General features: G+C 34.3%; 1 protein-coding gene and 1 pseudogene across 2 annotated transcripts in view; both read left to right on the top strand.

The window, feature by feature from the left end:
* The first annotated feature begins 13 nt into the window (after positions 1 to 13).
* NCAPG (non-SMC condensin I complex subunit G) overlaps positions 14 to 17934 on the top strand; it is a 36736-nt gene continuing 18815 nt past the window's right edge. Inside the window, exons 1-9 of one of the 2 annotated variants that reach the window (XM_010973021.3) lie at positions 14 to 291; positions 1221 to 1424; positions 1930 to 2158; positions 10648 to 10793; positions 11084 to 11168; positions 12201 to 12393; positions 12854 to 13003; positions 16550 to 16690; positions 17294 to 17417. In XM_010973021.3, the coding sequence (XP_010971323.2) occupies positions 181 to 291; positions 1221 to 1424; positions 1930 to 2158; positions 10648 to 10793; positions 11084 to 11168; positions 12201 to 12393; positions 12854 to 13003; positions 16550 to 16690; positions 17294 to 17417 (1383 nt within the window). In that variant the 5' untranslated portion in view covers positions 14 to 180. The remainder of the gene's footprint in view (positions 292 to 1220; positions 1425 to 1929; positions 2159 to 10647; positions 10794 to 11083; positions 11169 to 12200; positions 12394 to 12853; positions 13004 to 16549; positions 16691 to 17293; positions 17418 to 17934) is intronic. The other variant, XM_045508727.2, reaches the window with a different exon arrangement.
* On the top strand, positions 15978 to 16078 carry LOC123613693 (U6 spliceosomal RNA; annotated as a pseudogene).

Here is a 17934-nt window from a genome sequence, read left to right as displayed (position 1 = left end):
CGGAAATCTCGCGGTATTTCCTTCTCCCGCGGGAGTTATTTGAACGCTCTGGCGGTAGCCACGCCCTCGGCTGCCCGCTGAACGGATTCTGAAGCGTCTTTGTGGAGATTCTGACGGTGGTCAGTCGGGCCTGCTGCAGCCGAGCGCGGATAGGCTTCATCCCGCCAGGGTCCCGGCGCCATGGGGGCGGAAAAGAAACTGTTGTCGATTAAGGAGGCCTTCCAGCTGGCGCAGCAGCCACACCAGAACCAGGCGAAGCTGGTGGTGGCGCTCAGCCGCACCTACGGCTCGGTAAGCGCGGTGCCGGACCTCCGCCGCCGCCGCCCGTTCCTGGCTCGGCCTCTCCCGGCGGCTTCCCTTGACCCTCTGGGCTCCACGAACCAGAACTCCAAGCTATGTAACCTTCCTGACCCGGTTAGGAGAGATCTGGCAACTTGCCCGAGGTCTCCCGGGCACCCCCTTCTCCCTGGCGGCCTCCGGCACGGACCGTTAATTCTCTGTCGGGCGGTGAATTGGGATGGAGACCGGCGCCTAGTGCAGGGCCGCAGGGTGGACCCTGAACCCAGTGGCTGGGCGATTGTTTTTCCCTCAGGTCACCGCCCACGTCAAATAACTAACCTCGCCCCACGGTTTAATTGAATCAATCACGAATTAGCAAATTAATCATTAGGACCTGGTTCCTCTCTAGTAATGTAAATACTGTTTCGTTTTGAATGGAGCCTTGAGAAGAGTAGGACAATGAATTTCAGGAAAATAAATTATTTTGAAGTCCAAGAAAAATTGTAAGTCAGTGAACAGGGCTTGAGGATATGAGATAGGATGTGAAAGTTGGTCAAAAGGAAATTGCTGTGTAACATTAAGGGTAAATATGACAAAATATTAAAGCCATTGTTGATTTAGGGTTGTTAATGAAGAATTAGATTTTTACTAAACTGATACCAAGGCATTGTATTGAGAATTCAAGGATATTGAAAAAAATCAGAGGAGTCTTTTCACTGTCAAAATTCAGGTTTGTTTACTCCCTGGGAATAGTAAATTTCTATGGAGAGAAATTCGTGCAAATTAATTTTTCTTTTGATGATATGGATAACTGAGAGTTTACTAAATAATGATTTTAGCTTGTTTAAGTTATGGCTAGTGTTTCTACTGGCTTAACTCTGGTAAAGCTGAGCAAAAAAGGATTTTGTGTATGCAGTTTGTGAAGAGTTTTTGTCTTTCAGATGCATGACAAAACAGATTTTCACGAGGAGTTTGTTCATTACCTTAAATATGCTATGGTGGTCTATAAACGAGAACCAGCTGTGGAGAGAGTAATAGAATTTGCAGCCAAGTTTGTTACCTCATTTCACCAGTCAGATATGGAAGATGATGAGGAAGAGAAAGATGGTGGCATTTTAAATTTTTTGTTCACTTTTCTGTTAAAGGTATATGAAAACTAGAACTTTGGGGAAATATTGTAGAAAATTTTACTATTTTAAAAGAGCCATGGGAGTTTGTATATTTTAGAGAATGAAATATCTGGTAATTGAGAAAATGTCTGAATGGATCTTCTTTTTGTAGGAAATATTAGAACTGTCATTAAGATTGAAAGGTGAACTTTTTAAATAACTCCAGCATTAAATTTTTAATGACCATTCTAAACCAGTTCTTACATACATTTGTTTTAAATGAGTTCTCTATTTTAGAAGTAAAGTAAGAATTCCTGAAAAGAGGAATACGCTCTTGTAATTTAGCAACTACTTTGGACTGTGTATATTTTGAGATTTTGTATTATGTGTATGTAGTATACATATGGATCAAGGTAACATAGTTTCTCTGCAAGGAATGAACTGTAACTTCTTAAATCCTAAACATACAGAATTCAAATGTTATGTCATTATTTAGTAATATTATGTGACTTGGAATAATTTTGATTTGTTTGTGTTTTAGTCTCATGAGGCAAACAGCAATGCAGTTAGATTTAGAGTGTGCCAGCTCATAAACAAGCTCTTGGGAAATATGCCAGAAAATGCCCAGATTGATGATGATTTGTTTGATGAAATTAATGAAGCCATGCTTATTAGATTGAAAGATAAAATTCCAAATGTAAGGATACAGGCAGTTCTTGCTCTTTCACGCCTTCAGGATCCCAAAGATGATGAATGCCCGGTGGTTAATGGTATGTATAGCTTCCTAAATCCTTTTTCAGTTTTGCTGACTTTGTTAAATTCTCAGCAGATGAATTTTCTTTCTTTTTCTTTTTTTAAATTGAAGTATAGTCATTTACAATGTGTCTATTTCTGGTATACAGCATAATGTCCCAATAATACAGGTGTGTGTGTGTGTGTGTGTATATACACATACATACATGTATTTGTTTTCATATTCTTTTTCATTAAACTTCATTATTGAATAATGTTCCAGTAATACACATATACATATAATTATTTTCATATTCTTTTTCATTAAAAGTTATTATTGAATACAGTTCTCTGTGCTAAACAGAAGAAATTTGTTTTTTAATCTGTTTTCATATATAGTAGTTAACATCTGCAAATCTCAAACTCCCAAATTTATCTCTTCCCACCTTTTCTCCCAGTAACCATAAGATTGTTTACTATGTCTGTGAGTCTGTTTCTGTTTTGTAGATGAGTTCATTATTGTCTTCTTTTTTCTTTTTTTAGATTCCAAATATGAGTGATAAAACTATGGTATTTTTCTTTCTCCTTCTGGCTTACTTCACTTAGAATGACCATCTTCAGGTCCATCCATGTTGCTGCAGATGGCATTATTTTATTCTTTTTTACGGCTGGGTAGTATTCCATTGTATGAATATACCACAACTTCTTTATCCAGTCATCTGTCAGTGGACATTTAGGTTGCTTCCATGTCTGAGCTATTGTATATAGTGTTGCTGTGAACATTGGAGTGCATGTATCTTTTCGAATTAAGTTTCCCTCTGGATATATGCCCAGGAGTGGGATTGCTGATCATATGGTAACTTTATTTTTAGTTCTTTGAGGAATCTCTATACTGTTTTCCATAATGGCTGCACCAAACTACATTCCCACCAACAGTGTAGGAGGGTTCTCTTTCCTCCATACCCTCTCCACCATTTATAGTTTTTGGACTTTTGAATGATGGCCGTTCTGACAGGTGTGAGGTGATACCTCATTGTAGTTTTGATTTGAATTTCTCTGATAATTAGCAATATTGAGCAGTTTTACATGTGCCCATTGGTCATTTATATGTCTTCATTGGAGAATTGCTTATTTAGGTCTTCTGCCCATTTTTGAACTGGGTTGGGTTTTTTTTTGTTTATTAAGTAGTATGAGCTTTTTATATATTCTGGAAATTAAACCTTTGTCAGTTGCATCATTTGCAAATATTTTTTCCCATTCTGTAGGTTGTTGTTTTGGTTATGGTTTCCTTTGCTGTGCAAAAGCCTATAAGTTATTTAGGTCCCATTTGTTTATTTTTGCTTTTATTTCTGTTGCCTTGGTAGACTGCCCTAGGAGAACATTGCTAAGATTTATGTCAGAATGTTTTGCCTATGTTTCCTTCTGGGACGTTTATAGTGTCTTGTCTTATATTCTCTTTAAGCCATTTCGAATTTATTTTTGTGTATGGTGTGAGGGAGTGTTCTAACTTCATTGGTTTACATGCAGCTGTCCAGTTTTCCCAACACCACTTGCTGAAGAGACTGTCTTTTCTTCACTGTATATTCTTGCTTCCTTTGTCAAAGATTAGTTGACTGTAGGTCTGTGGGTTTATTTCTGGTCTCTCTGTTCTGTTCCATTGATTGATATGTCTGTTTTTGTGCCAATTTGCTGTTTTGATTACTGTGGCTTTGTAGTGTTATCTGAAGTTTGGGAGTGTTATTCCTCCAGCTTCGTTCTTTTTCTTCAGTATTGCTTGGGCAATTCTGGGTCTTTTGTGATTCCATATAAATTTTAAGATTATTTGTTCTAGTTCTGTGAAAAATGTCATGGGTAATTTGATAGGGATCAAATCCTTGGGTTTACCTTGGGTAGTATGGCCATTTTAACAGTACTGATTCTTACAATCCAAGGGCATGGGCTATCTTTTCATTTCTTTAAGTCACCTTTAATTTCCTTAATCAGTGTTTTGTAGTTCTTCTTGTATAAGTCTTTCACGTACTTGGTCAGATTTATTCCCAAGTATTTTATTGTTTTGGATGTTATTTTAAAAGGGATTGTTTCTTTTACTTTGTTTTTGTGATACTTCATTATTAGTATAAAGAAATGCAACTGATTTCTGTATGTTAATCTTGTATCCTGCTACCTTGCTGAGTTCTTTTTATCAGCTCTAGTAGTTTTTGTTTGGAGCTTTTAGAGTTTTCTGTGTATTGTATCATGTTATCCACATACAGTGACAATGTCACCTCTTCCAGGTTGGATCCCTTTTATTTCTTTTTCTTGCTTGATTGCTGTGGCTAGGACTTCTAATACTGTGTTGAATAGGTTGAATGGAAGTGGTGAGAGTAGGCATCCTTGTTTTGTTTCAGATTTTAGGGGGAAGGCTTTCAGCATTTCACCGATGAGCAGTATGCTGGCTGTCGGTTTATTGTAAATAGCTTTTATTATGTTGAGATATTTTCCCTCCATACCCACTTTGGTAAGAGTGTCATAAATGGGTGTTGAATTTTATCAATGCTTTTTCTGCATCTATTGAGATGACCATGTGATTTTTGTCCTTTCTTTTGTTGATATGGTGTATCACATTCATTGATTTGCATATGTTGAACCATCCTTATGTCCCTGGAATGAATCCAGCGTGATCACGGTATATGATCTTTTTTATGAGTTGCTAGGTTCTGTTTGCTAATATTTTGTTGAGGATTTTTGCATCTAAGTTCATCAGTAATATTGACCTGTAATTTTCTTTTTTGATTGTGTCTTTGTCTGGGTTTGGTATCAGGGTGATGGTGGCTTCATAGAATGAGTTTGGGAGTGTTCCCTCCTTTTCAATCTTTGGGAAGTTTGAGAAGGATTGGTATGAATTCTTCTTTGTATGTTTGGTAGAATTCCCTAGTGAAGCCATCTGGTCCTGGACTTTTTTTTTTAGGGAGGTTTTTTTTTATCACTGGTTCTCTTTCATTTCTAGTGATCAGTCTGTTCAGGTGGTCAGTTTCTTCTTGATCCAGTCTTGGTGGACTGTACGTTTCCAGAAACTTGTCCATTTCTTCTAGGTTGTCCAATTTGTTTCCATATTGTTATTCAGAGTATACTCTTATGATTTTTTTTGTATTTCTGTTGTATTGGTTGTAATTTCTCCATTTTCCTTTCTTATTTTGTTTATTTGTGTCCTCTCTCTTTTCTTGGTGAGCCTGGCCAGAGGTTTGTCGATTTTGTTTACCCTTTCAAAAAACCAGATCTTAGTTTGGGTTTTTTTAAAAATTATTTTTAAAAATCTCTATTTTATTTATTTCCTCCCTGATATTTATTATTTCTTTCCTTCTACTGATTTTAAGTTTTGCTTACTCTTCTTTTTCTAATTCTTTTAGGGGGTAGGTTAGATTGTTTATTTGAGAGTGTTCTTGTTTTCTGAGGAAGGCCTGTATCGCTGTGAACTTCCCTTTTAGGACTGCTTTTGCTGCATCCCATAGGTTTTGTGTGGTTGTGTTTTCATTGTTGTTTGTCTCAAACTATTTTTAAATTTCTTCTTTGATTTCATCTTTGACCCATTGCTTTTTTAGTAGCATGTTGTTTAGTCTCCAGGTGGTGGTTTTTTTCACTCATTTGTTTTTCTGTGGTTGATTTCTAGTTTCATTCCGTTGTGGTCAGAAAAGATGCTTGACATAATTTCTATCCTCCTAAATTTGTTGAGGCTTCTTTTGTGCCCAAGTATGTGGTCTATCCTACAGAGTATTTCATGTGCATTTGAACAGAATATATATTCTGTTTTTTGGGGGATGTAATGTCCAAAAACTATCAACCAAATCCAACTTTTCTATTGTGTAATTTAGTTTCTCCATTGCCTTACAATTTTTTGTCTGAAAGATCTGTCCAGTGATGTTAATGAGGTGTTTAAGTCTCCTACTATGATTGTGTTCCCATCAATTTCTCCCTTTATGTCTGTTAGTATTTGCTTAATGTATTTAGGTGCTACTATATTGGATGCATATATGTTAACGAATGTAATATCTTCATCTTGTATTGCTCCTTTAATCATTATATAGTGTCCTTCTTTATCCTTCTTCTTGACCTTTGTTTTAAAGTCTGTTTTGTCCGAAATCAGTATTGCTACTCTTGCTTTCTTGTTGTTTCCATTTACATGAAATATCTTTTTCCATCCTCTCACTTTCAATCTATGTGCACCCTTCTCCCTAAAATGGATCTCTTGTATGCAGCATATTGTAGATTCTTGTTTTATTATCCAATCTGCCATTCTGTGTCTTTTGATTGGCACATTTAGTCCATTGACATTTACAGTAATTATTGATAGATGTGTGTTTTTGCCATTTTGAACTTGTTTTCCAGTTGATTTGATATTTCCTCTTTCTTTCTTCCTTTCTTTTTTTTCTTTTTCTTTTTGTTGTTTGATAATTTTCTTTTGTATTATCTTGGTTTCTGTTTGGTTTTTGTGACTCTATTGTATGCTTTTGATTTGTGGTTACATTGTTTTTCAAGTATATTAACCCATCTGCTTGCTTTCAACTGGTAGTCATATAAGCTCAGACATATCCTAAAAAGAATTTTAAAAAAATCTATTTTCTTGCTCCCCTCTCCCACCTTTTATGATTTTGATGTCCTCTTTTACATCTTCATGTTTATTCTCTTACAACTCATTATAGTTATTGCATCTCCAGTTGTGGTTTTCTCCTTTCTGTAGCTTCTTGCTTCTTTTTTTTTAGAGTAGAGCTTTCAATATTTCTTTTAAGATAGGTTTAGTAATGCTGAATTCTTTTAGATTTTGCTTGTCTGTAAAATTCTTTGTCGTTCTGTTCTAAGGTTTACTCTTGCTGGGTAAAGAATCCTAGATTTTCTCATTCAGGACTTCAAATGTGTCTTGTCACTCCCTTCTGGCCTGCAATGTTTCTGTTGAGAAATCAGCTGAAAGCCTTATAGGGGGATCCCTTCTAACTAACTTTGTTTTTTCCCTGGCTGCCTTAGAATCATTTCTTCAACTTTGGTCATCTTAATTATAATATATCTTGGTGTAGGTCTATGTGGATTCTTCTTGTTTGGGACCTTCTGTGCTTCCTGTGCTTGGATATCTGATTCCTTCTTTAGGTTTGGGAAATTTTCAGTCATGGTTTCTTCAAATACCTTTTCAATTTTGAATTCCCTTTCCTCTTCTCCTTCTGGGACTCCTGTTATGCATGCTTTATATTATCCTATAGGTGCCTTATATTGCTTTCAGATTCTTACTTGCTTTTCTGCCTACTGTTCTCATTGAGTTATTTCTGTTATCCTGTCTTCTAAGTCACTTATTCATTCCTCTCATGCAGGGAACATAAAAGCTGGTGGCAGACATTCCAAGAGTGTTCATGTACATGAGTTTTTCTGGAGGCTTACATCTTGATTAAATCATCAGCACCAAAACCTAGCCCCACCTAGCAGCCTGTAGGCTTAAGGGTTGGGAAGCCTCAGGCCAAACAACATACTGGTATCAGCAGACTTCCTGAGCCACAGGCACCTCTAGACACAACCCTAGATAAGGCCCTACCCACCAGAGGACCAGGACCAAGCTCTACCCAGCAGGGGGGCAGGCACCAACTCCTCCTTCCAGGAAACCTGCATAAGCCTCTAGTCCAGCCTTATCCACCAGGGGGCAGATTCCAGAAATAATAAAACAACAATCCCAAAGCACCTGGAAGGAATCCACAAACACAGGCCAGACTATAAACACTGGAACTGGCTGGGCCCAGGCCCTTGGGTGACAAGAGAGGAGTGTACTGCTGGGATGCATACGATGTCTCCCAGAGAGGGCCACCTCTGTAAGATCGAGAAACATAACTAACCTACCTAAAAATACAAATAGAAAGACAATATGAGGTGGCAGAGGAATAGCTCCCAGGCCAAGGCACAAGATAAAACCCCAGAAAAAGAAATAAGTGATGAGGAGATAGGCAATTTATCTGAGAAAGAGTTCAGAGTAATAATGGTGAAGATGTTCAGAGAACTCATGAGGAGTAATTAAGAATTAAGTTTTTAGCAAAGAGTTGGAAAGTATAAAGAATACCCAAACAGAGTTGAAGAATAAAATCACTGAAATGAATAATGCACTAGAAGGAACCAAGAATAGACTAAGTGAGGCAGAAGAGCAGATAAGTGAGCTAGAAGACAGATTAGTGGAAATCATTACTGCAGAACAGAAAGAAAGAAAAAAGAATGAAAAGAAAGGATAGTTTAAGAGAACTCTGAGACGACATGAAGTGCTCCAATATTCACATTATAGGGGTCCCAGAATGAGAAGAGAGAGAGAAAGGACCTGAGAAAACTTGAAGAGATAATATCCAAAAACTCCCCCAGCTTGGGAAATGAAACAGTCACCTAAGTCCATGAAGTACAGAGTTCCACACAGGATCAACCCAGAGGAACACACCAAGGCAAATAGTAATCAAACTGACAAAAATTAAGGGGAAAATATTAACAAGAGAAAAGCAACAAATAACATATAAGGGAATTCTCATAAGGTTATCAGCTGATTTTTCAGCAGAAATGCTACAGGCCAGAAGGGAGTGGCACAATATATTTAAAGTGATGAAAGAAGAAAACTTACAACCGAGAATACTCTATCCATCAAGGCTCTCAGTCAGATTTGATGAAGAAATCAAAAGCTTTACAGGTAAACAAAAGCGAAAGGAATTCAGCACCACCAAACCACCTTTACAACAGATGTTAAAGGATCTTCTCTAGTCATCAAACCGTAAGAAAAGAGAACAAGAAGAAGAATAAGAGACAAAAAAAGACCTACAAAAGATTGCTTTGGCAATTTGGGGTCTTTTATGGTTCCATATAAATTTTGGAATTGTTTGTTCTAGTTCTGTGAATAATCTCAGTGTTTTCACATGGGTTGCATTGGATCTGTAGATTTCTTTGGATAGTATGGCTGTTTTGACAATGTGTATTTTTCCAGTCCAAGAGCACAAGATATCTTTCTACTTCTTTGTTTCATCTTCAGTTTCCTTCATCAGTGTTTTACAGTTTTCAGAGTATAAAAATATCCTTGGTTAAGTTTATTTTTAGGTGTTTTGCTTTTTTTGATGCAATGGAAATGTTTATGCCAGTTATAAAATACTAGTTTTTGAAGTAAAAAAAAAAAAAAAAGTCAATGAAGGGCCACAAATGGCAAAATATCCTTCTTTTTTATGGGTGAGTTGTATTCCATTTCATATATGTGCTACATCTTATTTATCTGTTCATCTGTTGATGTGCAATTAGGATCCTTCCATATCTTGGCAATTATAAATAATGTTGCTGTTAATAGTGAGGTGAATGTGTCTTTTTGAATTAATGCTTTTGTTTTTCTGGAATATATGCCCAGGGGTGGAAATGCTGGGCCATATAGTAGTTCTGTTTTTAGGTTTCTAAGAAACCTCCATATTCTTTTCTATAGTTGCTGCACCAATTTACATTCCCACCAACTGTGTACAAGGGTTCCCTTTTCTTCATGTCCTTGCCAACATTTGTTATTTGTGTTCTTTATAATGATGGCCATTCTGACAGGTGTGAGATGATATTTCATTGTGATCTTGATTTGCATCTCCCTGATATTAGTAATGTGCAGATTCTCATGTTCCTTTTGGCCATCTGCATTTCCTCTTTTGGATAAATGTTCAGTTCTGAACATATTTTAACTGGGTTGGTTGGTTGTTTGCTTTTTACTTGAAGTACAGTTGATTTGAAATGTTGTATTAGTTTTTGGTGTACAGCGTGGATGGACTTGGAAGGCATTATGCTAAGTGAAGTAAGTCAGACAGAGAAAGACAAATACTGTAATATAGCACTTACATATGGAATCTAAAAAAAAATTCAATAAACTAGTGAATATAACAAAAGAAACAGACTCACAGATGTAGAGAAGGAACTAGTGGTTACCAGTTGGGGGAGGTAAGAGGGAGGGGCAAGATGGAAGTGGAGGATTAAGAGGTACAAACTGCCAGGTATAAAATAAGCTACAAGGATGTATTGTACAACAGGGGAATATAGCCAATATTTTATAATAACTACAAATGGAGTGTGACCTTTAAAAATTGTGAATAACTATATTGTGTACCTGTAATGTATAATATTATTCGTCAGCTTAAAAAATGTGACATTGTAAAATAAATACATAAATTAAAAAATAAGTAAATAAAGCCATATCAGTTTAAAATAAACTACCGGCCATACTAGACTTTTGTCTAAATCTTGAAGAAGAGACATAATCTTAATGGTGAATTTTTTATGATCTTTAGAGCTATTTGTTTTCAGTTTTAGCCTTCATGCCCAGGCCATTGACTAATTTCTCATTCTGCCGTTTTTAAGAGAAGCTGGCAGAAAAAATCTTCAGCTAAAATTAAATGTGTAAGACTAAAAAATTATATTTTTTATTGATTAAAAATAAATATTGTTAAGTATCAAAATGTGGTCTATATTGTGACTGGGTAAATAAATAATATTTTATTAGTGTACTGAAATATATTGCTCTATTTTTTAGCATATGCTACTTTGATTGAAAATGATTCAAATCCAGAAGTTAGGCGCGCAGTGTTATCATGTATTGCTCCATCAGCAAAGACTTTGCCCAGAATTGTAGGGCGCACCAAGGATGTGAAAGAGGCTGTCAGAAAGCTGGCTTATCAGGTAAATAAGTCCAATATCTTGTGTAGGCATTTTCTTAAACGGCAAGAAGCCATATTCTTAAAATACTTCTGAAAAATATTTGGCATAATAATGATTTCTTCACTTGAGATTTTTATGCACAGAGAGTATAGGTAATTTAGATAGAATTTTATTGTGTTAATGTGTTACTAGATATTGACTTTTTTTTGGAGATTCTTGATAATTTTCTTAAGGATATATTATTAGTTATAAAATACATAAACTATTTTGAGTTTAATGGCCATTTTTAAAATTATTAATATTTCTTTAAGGTTTTAGCTGAAAAGGTTCACATGAGAGCTATGTCCATTGCTCAGAGAGTAATGCTCCTTCAACAAGGTCTTAATGACAGATCAGGTAAGTTAGACATCTTTATACATAAAACTTAGTAGATTTTGAGGTCAGACCTAAAAGGTTTAGAAAAGAGTGATGTAAATTAGATCAGGTAAGCGTGTCTTTCCCACAGCCTGTCAAAGTCTATCTTGGTATGTTGTATAGAGTACATTTCCTAGGGTTAAAAATCTTGATACTTAGAAGCAGCAGAGTTAGTATTTTTCTGTTTTACATATGGAGAAACTATAGTTTAAGGCTATAAAAAATAACTTAAGTCAGAAATAGGGCAGGATCTCTTTTTCAGCCCTCTCTCTTCCTTTAAAAAAAATGCTGTCTTTTAAAGTACATCCCCTTTTAAAAAAACATCCCCTTTGTGTATATCCTGATACCAATGTGTCTGCATCTGAAACAATTAGGAATGGTCACACTAGTATAATTTTCCAATTTTTTTTTTCCTTTTTCTCCCTGTGACAGCTAGGGAATCTGCTTATAGCAATGATGAAGAATATATTTTAAATTTCCAGACCCCATGAGAATGCTAAGACGGCTTAATATTGCTATAGCAATAGTTTGCAAATATTCTCGGAGAACTAATGACCAGGATAACTTTAAAAAACTAAGAATAACATTTGTTCAGTGACTTATGCTTGTATGATTCACTACTGCAAATAGCAATCATGTGTAATAAATTGATGAACTCAGGCAACAAGTGAAATAGTAGGTATTACATATAGTCTGGAATCAAACCTGCAGCCCAGTAAACCCAGAGGAGAAGGAATGCAAAAATATTTGTGTAGGCTGTGGTAGTGGTTGGGTATTTTATTCTGACCTTTTCTATTTTCATTTGAAAGTAAGCATCTTAGTGACTTTTGTAATATCATTGTATTTTATTTTTTCCTTTAGTATGCTTTGTTTTGCCTCTGTCTCTTCCCATTTTTATAGTACATGTTGACTTAATGTTAACATTGATCTGATAAAAAGTTAATTAAAACAGACAAAATACAGGAATGGAAGCTGGAGGGAGATTGTTCACCCGTGTTTCAAATGACTTAACAGATGCTGTGAAACAAGCAATGCAGAAACATCTTCTCCAAGGCTGGTTACGTTTTACTGAAGGAAATATATTAGAGTTGCTTCATCGGTTGGATGTGGAAAATTCTTCTGAAGTGGCCGTCTCTGTTCTCAATGCCTTATTTTCAGTGACTCCTCTTAATGAACTTGCAGAAATCTGTAAAAATAATGATGGCAGGTATATGTAGTATTCATTATTTGAAATGTGATGCTGATGAACTTCTGTAATTAAAATTAATCCCCTTCCCCATTACTTAAGATTGTATTAATATCTTCTATCTCTACCCCTTTTTTTTTTTTAACTCTGGTAGATGTCTTTTTTCTCTATTTTTCCTCCTTGTGTAAGAACTCACTACTTTATCATAGACTAGTTTAGCTGCGTATTTTGTTTTGTTTTGTTATGTTGATTTTTGCATTAGCTTACCATGGAAAATCCAACAGCTTGCATCTCTATGCTTGCTCATTTGATTCTTCTGGTCTAAATATTTTCATTCTTTTTTGTGTGAATAAATTAGTGACTTTGAATTTAAAAAGATAGCAGTTATAAATCAAGTCTGTTTCTTATTTCCATTTTTCTACTCAGTTCAAATTTTTACTGGATATTAAGTTATCTTTCATTCTCTCCCTTTTAAATGAAGGAAATTGATTCCATTGGAAAGATTAACTCCTGAAATTGCTTTGTATTGGCGTGTCCTTTGTGAGTATTTGAAATCAAAAGGAGATGAAGGTGAAGAATATTTAGAACAGATTTTGCCAGAGCCTGTAGTGTATGCAGAGTATTTACTGAGGTAAAAATTTTTCCTTTGGTTTGGACTGTACTTGTGTTGTATGTGTCAACTTCCCAGCCCCCTCCCTCAAAGCCATGCTTGATTGAGAATAAGTTAAAATCTATTTTTTTTGGACAAGAAAGAATAGGTATGCACATTGAGTCTTTTTGAAGAATATCCTGTGCTAGTCAGTACATTGAAAGAGCAAAGTCAATATGTTTTGGGACATTTTCTTAAAAGTGTGAACATTTCTCCATAAAGTTGATAATGATGATGACAACCTTTTTCTAAGTGCCAGATAGTAAATATTTTAGAGTCTTTGGGCCATCCTGTCTCTGTCACAGTGACTCAACTCTGCCGTGGTAGTGCAAAGGAGCCAAAGAAAATAAGTAATGTGTAAGTGTGACTGTTTTCTGATAAAACTTTCATCAACTTTTTTTATGGACAGAAATTAGAATTTCATGTAATTTTCACATTGTATATATTTTTACATATATATTTTAACTACTGTTTAAAGGTGTAAAAATCTTAGCTTGCAAGCTGAAAATGGGCAGCAGACTGGATCTGGTGCATGGACCATAGTTATCCAGCTGATAAGGTGGACCTCTGTGGCTAGTTTTAGTATTAAGTAAAAGTATTACTATTTGGCTTTCTTTTTTAAAAAATGTTTTTTCAAAGTATCTTTTTCTTAAGTTATTTGAATTACTCTAATTTCCACTTTGTTAACTTTTAAATTATACGAGTAAAACATGACTGCTTTCTTGTCAAAATTCAAATACAAAATTACATAGAATAAAAAGGTCAATTTCCTCTTTTATCTCTTGATTCCACAATCCCATTGATCCCTTTAGAGTTAACAACTAAACAATTTGGGGTATACACTTCCAACCTCTTTCTCTTCGCTTACACACACACAAGTGCATAATTTTTTAAATATAGCACATTATACATATTTTTTATCTTTTTTCAACTACTGATAATCTGACATCATTATATGTTGGTACGTACAAATCTATCACAGTCCATAACATATCACTCCATAGAATGGCAGTAACATTTAATTTACTCCGCTGTTGAAGGACATTTAAGGTGTTTTCAGTTTTCACTGATAAAAGTATGTTAAGCTTTCTTTACATTTTTTTTTGTACATTTGGGATTTTGTAGGGTTGATTCCCAGAAGTGGGAAAGGTTATATATATATATATTTTATAGATATTGGTGTGTAGATTTTAAATTTCATGATTTTGATGCATCTTTTAAAAAGCCTTCTTTCATTTTATATGCATTATGGGCCTGAATTCTCTTTGTTTGAAATATAGTATTCTGCTTTTGCTTATAATGGTCCCACATACATGTTAGAGAACAAAGCTAAGAATGTGTTTGAATTTTGTATACAGAACACTGAATCCAGGAAAAACATCTCAAATGTGAGCCAATACGGAGACTTACAGCTCGAGCTCTAGACTTATAGCTCAAGCTATTTCATTTGCACATCATGAAAAACATGTGCAGATCTACTAAGTGTTTTAATGGTAATTATTTCAAGCTTTAATATTTAACAGGAATATTCATTATAATGCTGTTTGGGCCATGTTGAAATGTTTCCAAAAGGAACGAGTTTTGATGCAATGCTTAATAATATATATTTATATAAAAGTAATAAATGCTAATAGAAGTTGGAGAAAATACAAGAAAATATGAGGAAATGTTAAATATTTAAATAACATGGGGAGGGCATCTCCTCAAAGACTGCTTCACAGATTAATTCTTAGTGAAAACTGACATGTGGAGAACTTGGTTCCTCTGACTCTTAAGAGGTCAGGCATTCTTATATTTCTTTTGTTACTTAATCTGTGAGTTTTGAAATAAGTAACTTAAATCAACTTTTTTTTTTCACTTATAAAAAGGAAAACTAAAGATTGTATTTTAATTATTATTGAAAGAATACCTAAGATATAGGATGATTTTCTTTTTGGAGCAGTGTCTCTAGATAGGATTAGTTTTCTCAGGCGCAGAAACAATTAATTAATGGAAGTTTCTTGATCATCTCAAATACATTTTCAGGTGTTTTGTAGCAGGAAGAGTTAGTGACTTAGAACTCTTACCAATTTCCTATTAATTGAGGTGTTTACATAAAGAGAGAAATTGGGGATGCTTAATGAGGCTTATCAAATTTGAGTAAGAAAAGGACAGCAATACATTTTTTAGAAAGTTGCCTTAAATATAAATTCTTGGAGAGAGCTTTTAAAAAAGACTCCTGAGTGGTCTCTTCATTATCATGGCTATCTTTAAAAGTGGTTGAAAAGAGATGATTTCATGGTAATTAAAATTGGTAGGTCCATTTTAAGTTATGTTTATGCAATTCAGAATTTGTAATCTATTAATGAAACAACTACTCTGAATTTATTAAAAAAAAAATACCCTTAGTCTTGATGCTATACATTGTGCTAAAGCTGGGATGGAGAAGTAGGGAGGGATTCAAAGATGAGTGAAGATTTTTTAGCTTGTCAGAAATTAGTAACTCAATTTATTGAAATCAATTTATTGATTTCAGTAGTTATCATTTTTGTAGCTTTTGTTTAGTTTCTTGCTAGAATCCAAAAGGTAACTGATGCCCTTGAAGGTCCTGATATCATGGCCAGAGGTTTATGAGCTTTTATTTACTCTTGGCTGTCATTTTATAAGATGAGTCAGTTTATTTATTTATCATACATAATTCTGCAGTATCTATAACTTAATTTTTTTTGACATTTTAAAAATGACATTTTTTTTGTCAGGATTATCATTTCATATATTATTTCCAACTTTAAGTCACCTAGTTGTATAGGTTTAAACTCTTAATTCTGCTTAAACTCTTAATTCTGCCTTTAGGTGGCATTTTTTGGTTCCATACAAAAAAGGAGACCTTCTGGTAGGCTCCTGAATGTTATCCAGGTGAGGGTAATAAAAGGCTGTAATTTGAGCAGTGATAGTAGAAATAAAAGGGTAGCTGATGGTTCTTGCTTAGTAGCACCTACACTAAAATAGTAACAATACAGAGATTAGTAGGGCCCATAAGTAAGGATAATACAAGCTCATGATGCTATCTGTATTTTTCTGACTTTTTTTGAAGGTCATTGTATTCATGGATTACTTAAGTAATTACTGTCACTACTATTTTCAACAAAAGAATGATGGTTAATTACGGATGATCAGGGAAGACTAGCTCTTTCTGAATAATTGGATTTTTGGAGAAGAAATTTAGAACTTTATAATTGATAAACAGTGACATTAGAGTAATTAGTTATTTTAAGAGACATAAATATGTACCTTTTGAAAATTTCCTAGAGGAAATTTGAATCTTTAATGGAAATATAGTTTCCAAATTCTTTTGAATCAAGCCATTAAGTTTGCAAAATTCATGACAATAACATAGAACTTACTCTATAGACCAAATTAGTTTAACATGGTATAAATATCTACATTTTTGGACTGATAGGAGCAGACAATCATCCTTTTCTGACTTAATGGGGAGCTGTTTGATGTTTCTTAACAGTTTCTACATTTTCTTAATTGTGCTTGTTTTAGTTATATTCAGAGCATTCCAGTTGTTAATGATGAACAGAGAGGTGATTTTTCCTATATTGGCAATTTGATGACAAAAGAATTCATAGGTCAACAATTGATTCTAATTATCAAGTCTTTGGATACCAGTGAAGAAGGAGGAAGGTACGTGTAAATGTTAACTCTTGTTCTAATTTGATTTTCTGTATTGAAATATAGAATTGTTACAATATGATTAAATATATTTAACCTAGCTTTCTAAAGTGCTATATGAAGTTTTCTTTTTCCTCTTAGATAACAGGAATGTATAGATACATATAAAATATATATATATGGAATATATCAGAGGAAATACATCCTGTCCCTTTTTCTCTAAATATGAATGTATATGTATGCATACATATGGAAGTGAGTTTCTAATTCAATTTCTTCAGAATAAATCAATAAAATTGTAGGTTTTTGCTTAAAAATCTCTATTACTATTACTAAACCTCTCTGAAATAAGTACATTCTAAAAGATTTGATTCAGTTATGGTATTTTGTTATTTCATCATGTTGATTTATGAAAGATTATAGGGTCATTTATAAATTTTTTTTCTAGAATGTGAATTTTTGATATAAAGTCTATACATATTTTTGTGCCTTTAGTGGTAAATATAAAAAAGAACTAAGACAAATGTAATTAAGCCTGCAGAATAGTTGAAATATTAGAGATAAAATGTGTTTCTACTGTCATATTTAAAATAAAATAATTCTTTCTGAATGCAGGAAACGACTGCTGGCTCTTTTACAGGAGATTCTTACTCTACCCACCACCCCGATATCCCTAATTTCTTTTCTCGTTGAGAGACTGCTCCACATCATTATAGATGATAATAAGAGAACACAAATTGTGAGTAATTTTCTTTATTGTTGATGAAGGTAAAAGGTTTTTGTCAATAACATTGAGGATTGTCTTATTTTCTTTTTAGTACTTTTGACTTTGTCTTTAACTGCCTTTGTTTTAGTTCTGCCTCTTTATCGAGTTTTTAAACTTCTTAAAACCAACTCTGTCTTTCTCACACACACTTTTAAAAACATCTCCTTTCTTCTCTTACCATCCCTGTCATTGTGTTGAATCAGTTTGAAATGGAAGCAGGTTAGGGAAGTGGTGAAACATATGCATTGGTTGCTAAAATGTTTGAGAACTGGCTGAATTTTACATACCTGGGTTCAGATCCCCTTGGATACTTTTCTGGTTTTGTGACTTTGCCCAACATATTTAATTTAGAATTTTTACCTGTCTGCAAAATAAGAATAACAACAAAACCTACCTTTCACTGTCCAATGAAATAATGTTCATAAAGTCCTTGGTAAATACAGAGATAAATATTGTCTATTATATTACTTTATTCAACTGTTATATTCTC

Source organism: Camelus bactrianus, chromosome 2 (assembly GCF_048773025.1).
Source record: "Camelus bactrianus isolate YW-2024 breed Bactrian camel chromosome 2, ASM4877302v1, whole genome shotgun sequence".
Taxonomy (NCBI): Eukaryota; Metazoa; Chordata; class Mammalia; order Artiodactyla; family Camelidae; genus Camelus; species Camelus bactrianus.
The sequence above is the reverse complement of the archived record's forward strand: the minus strand, read 5'-3'. Positions and strand labels throughout refer to the sequence as shown.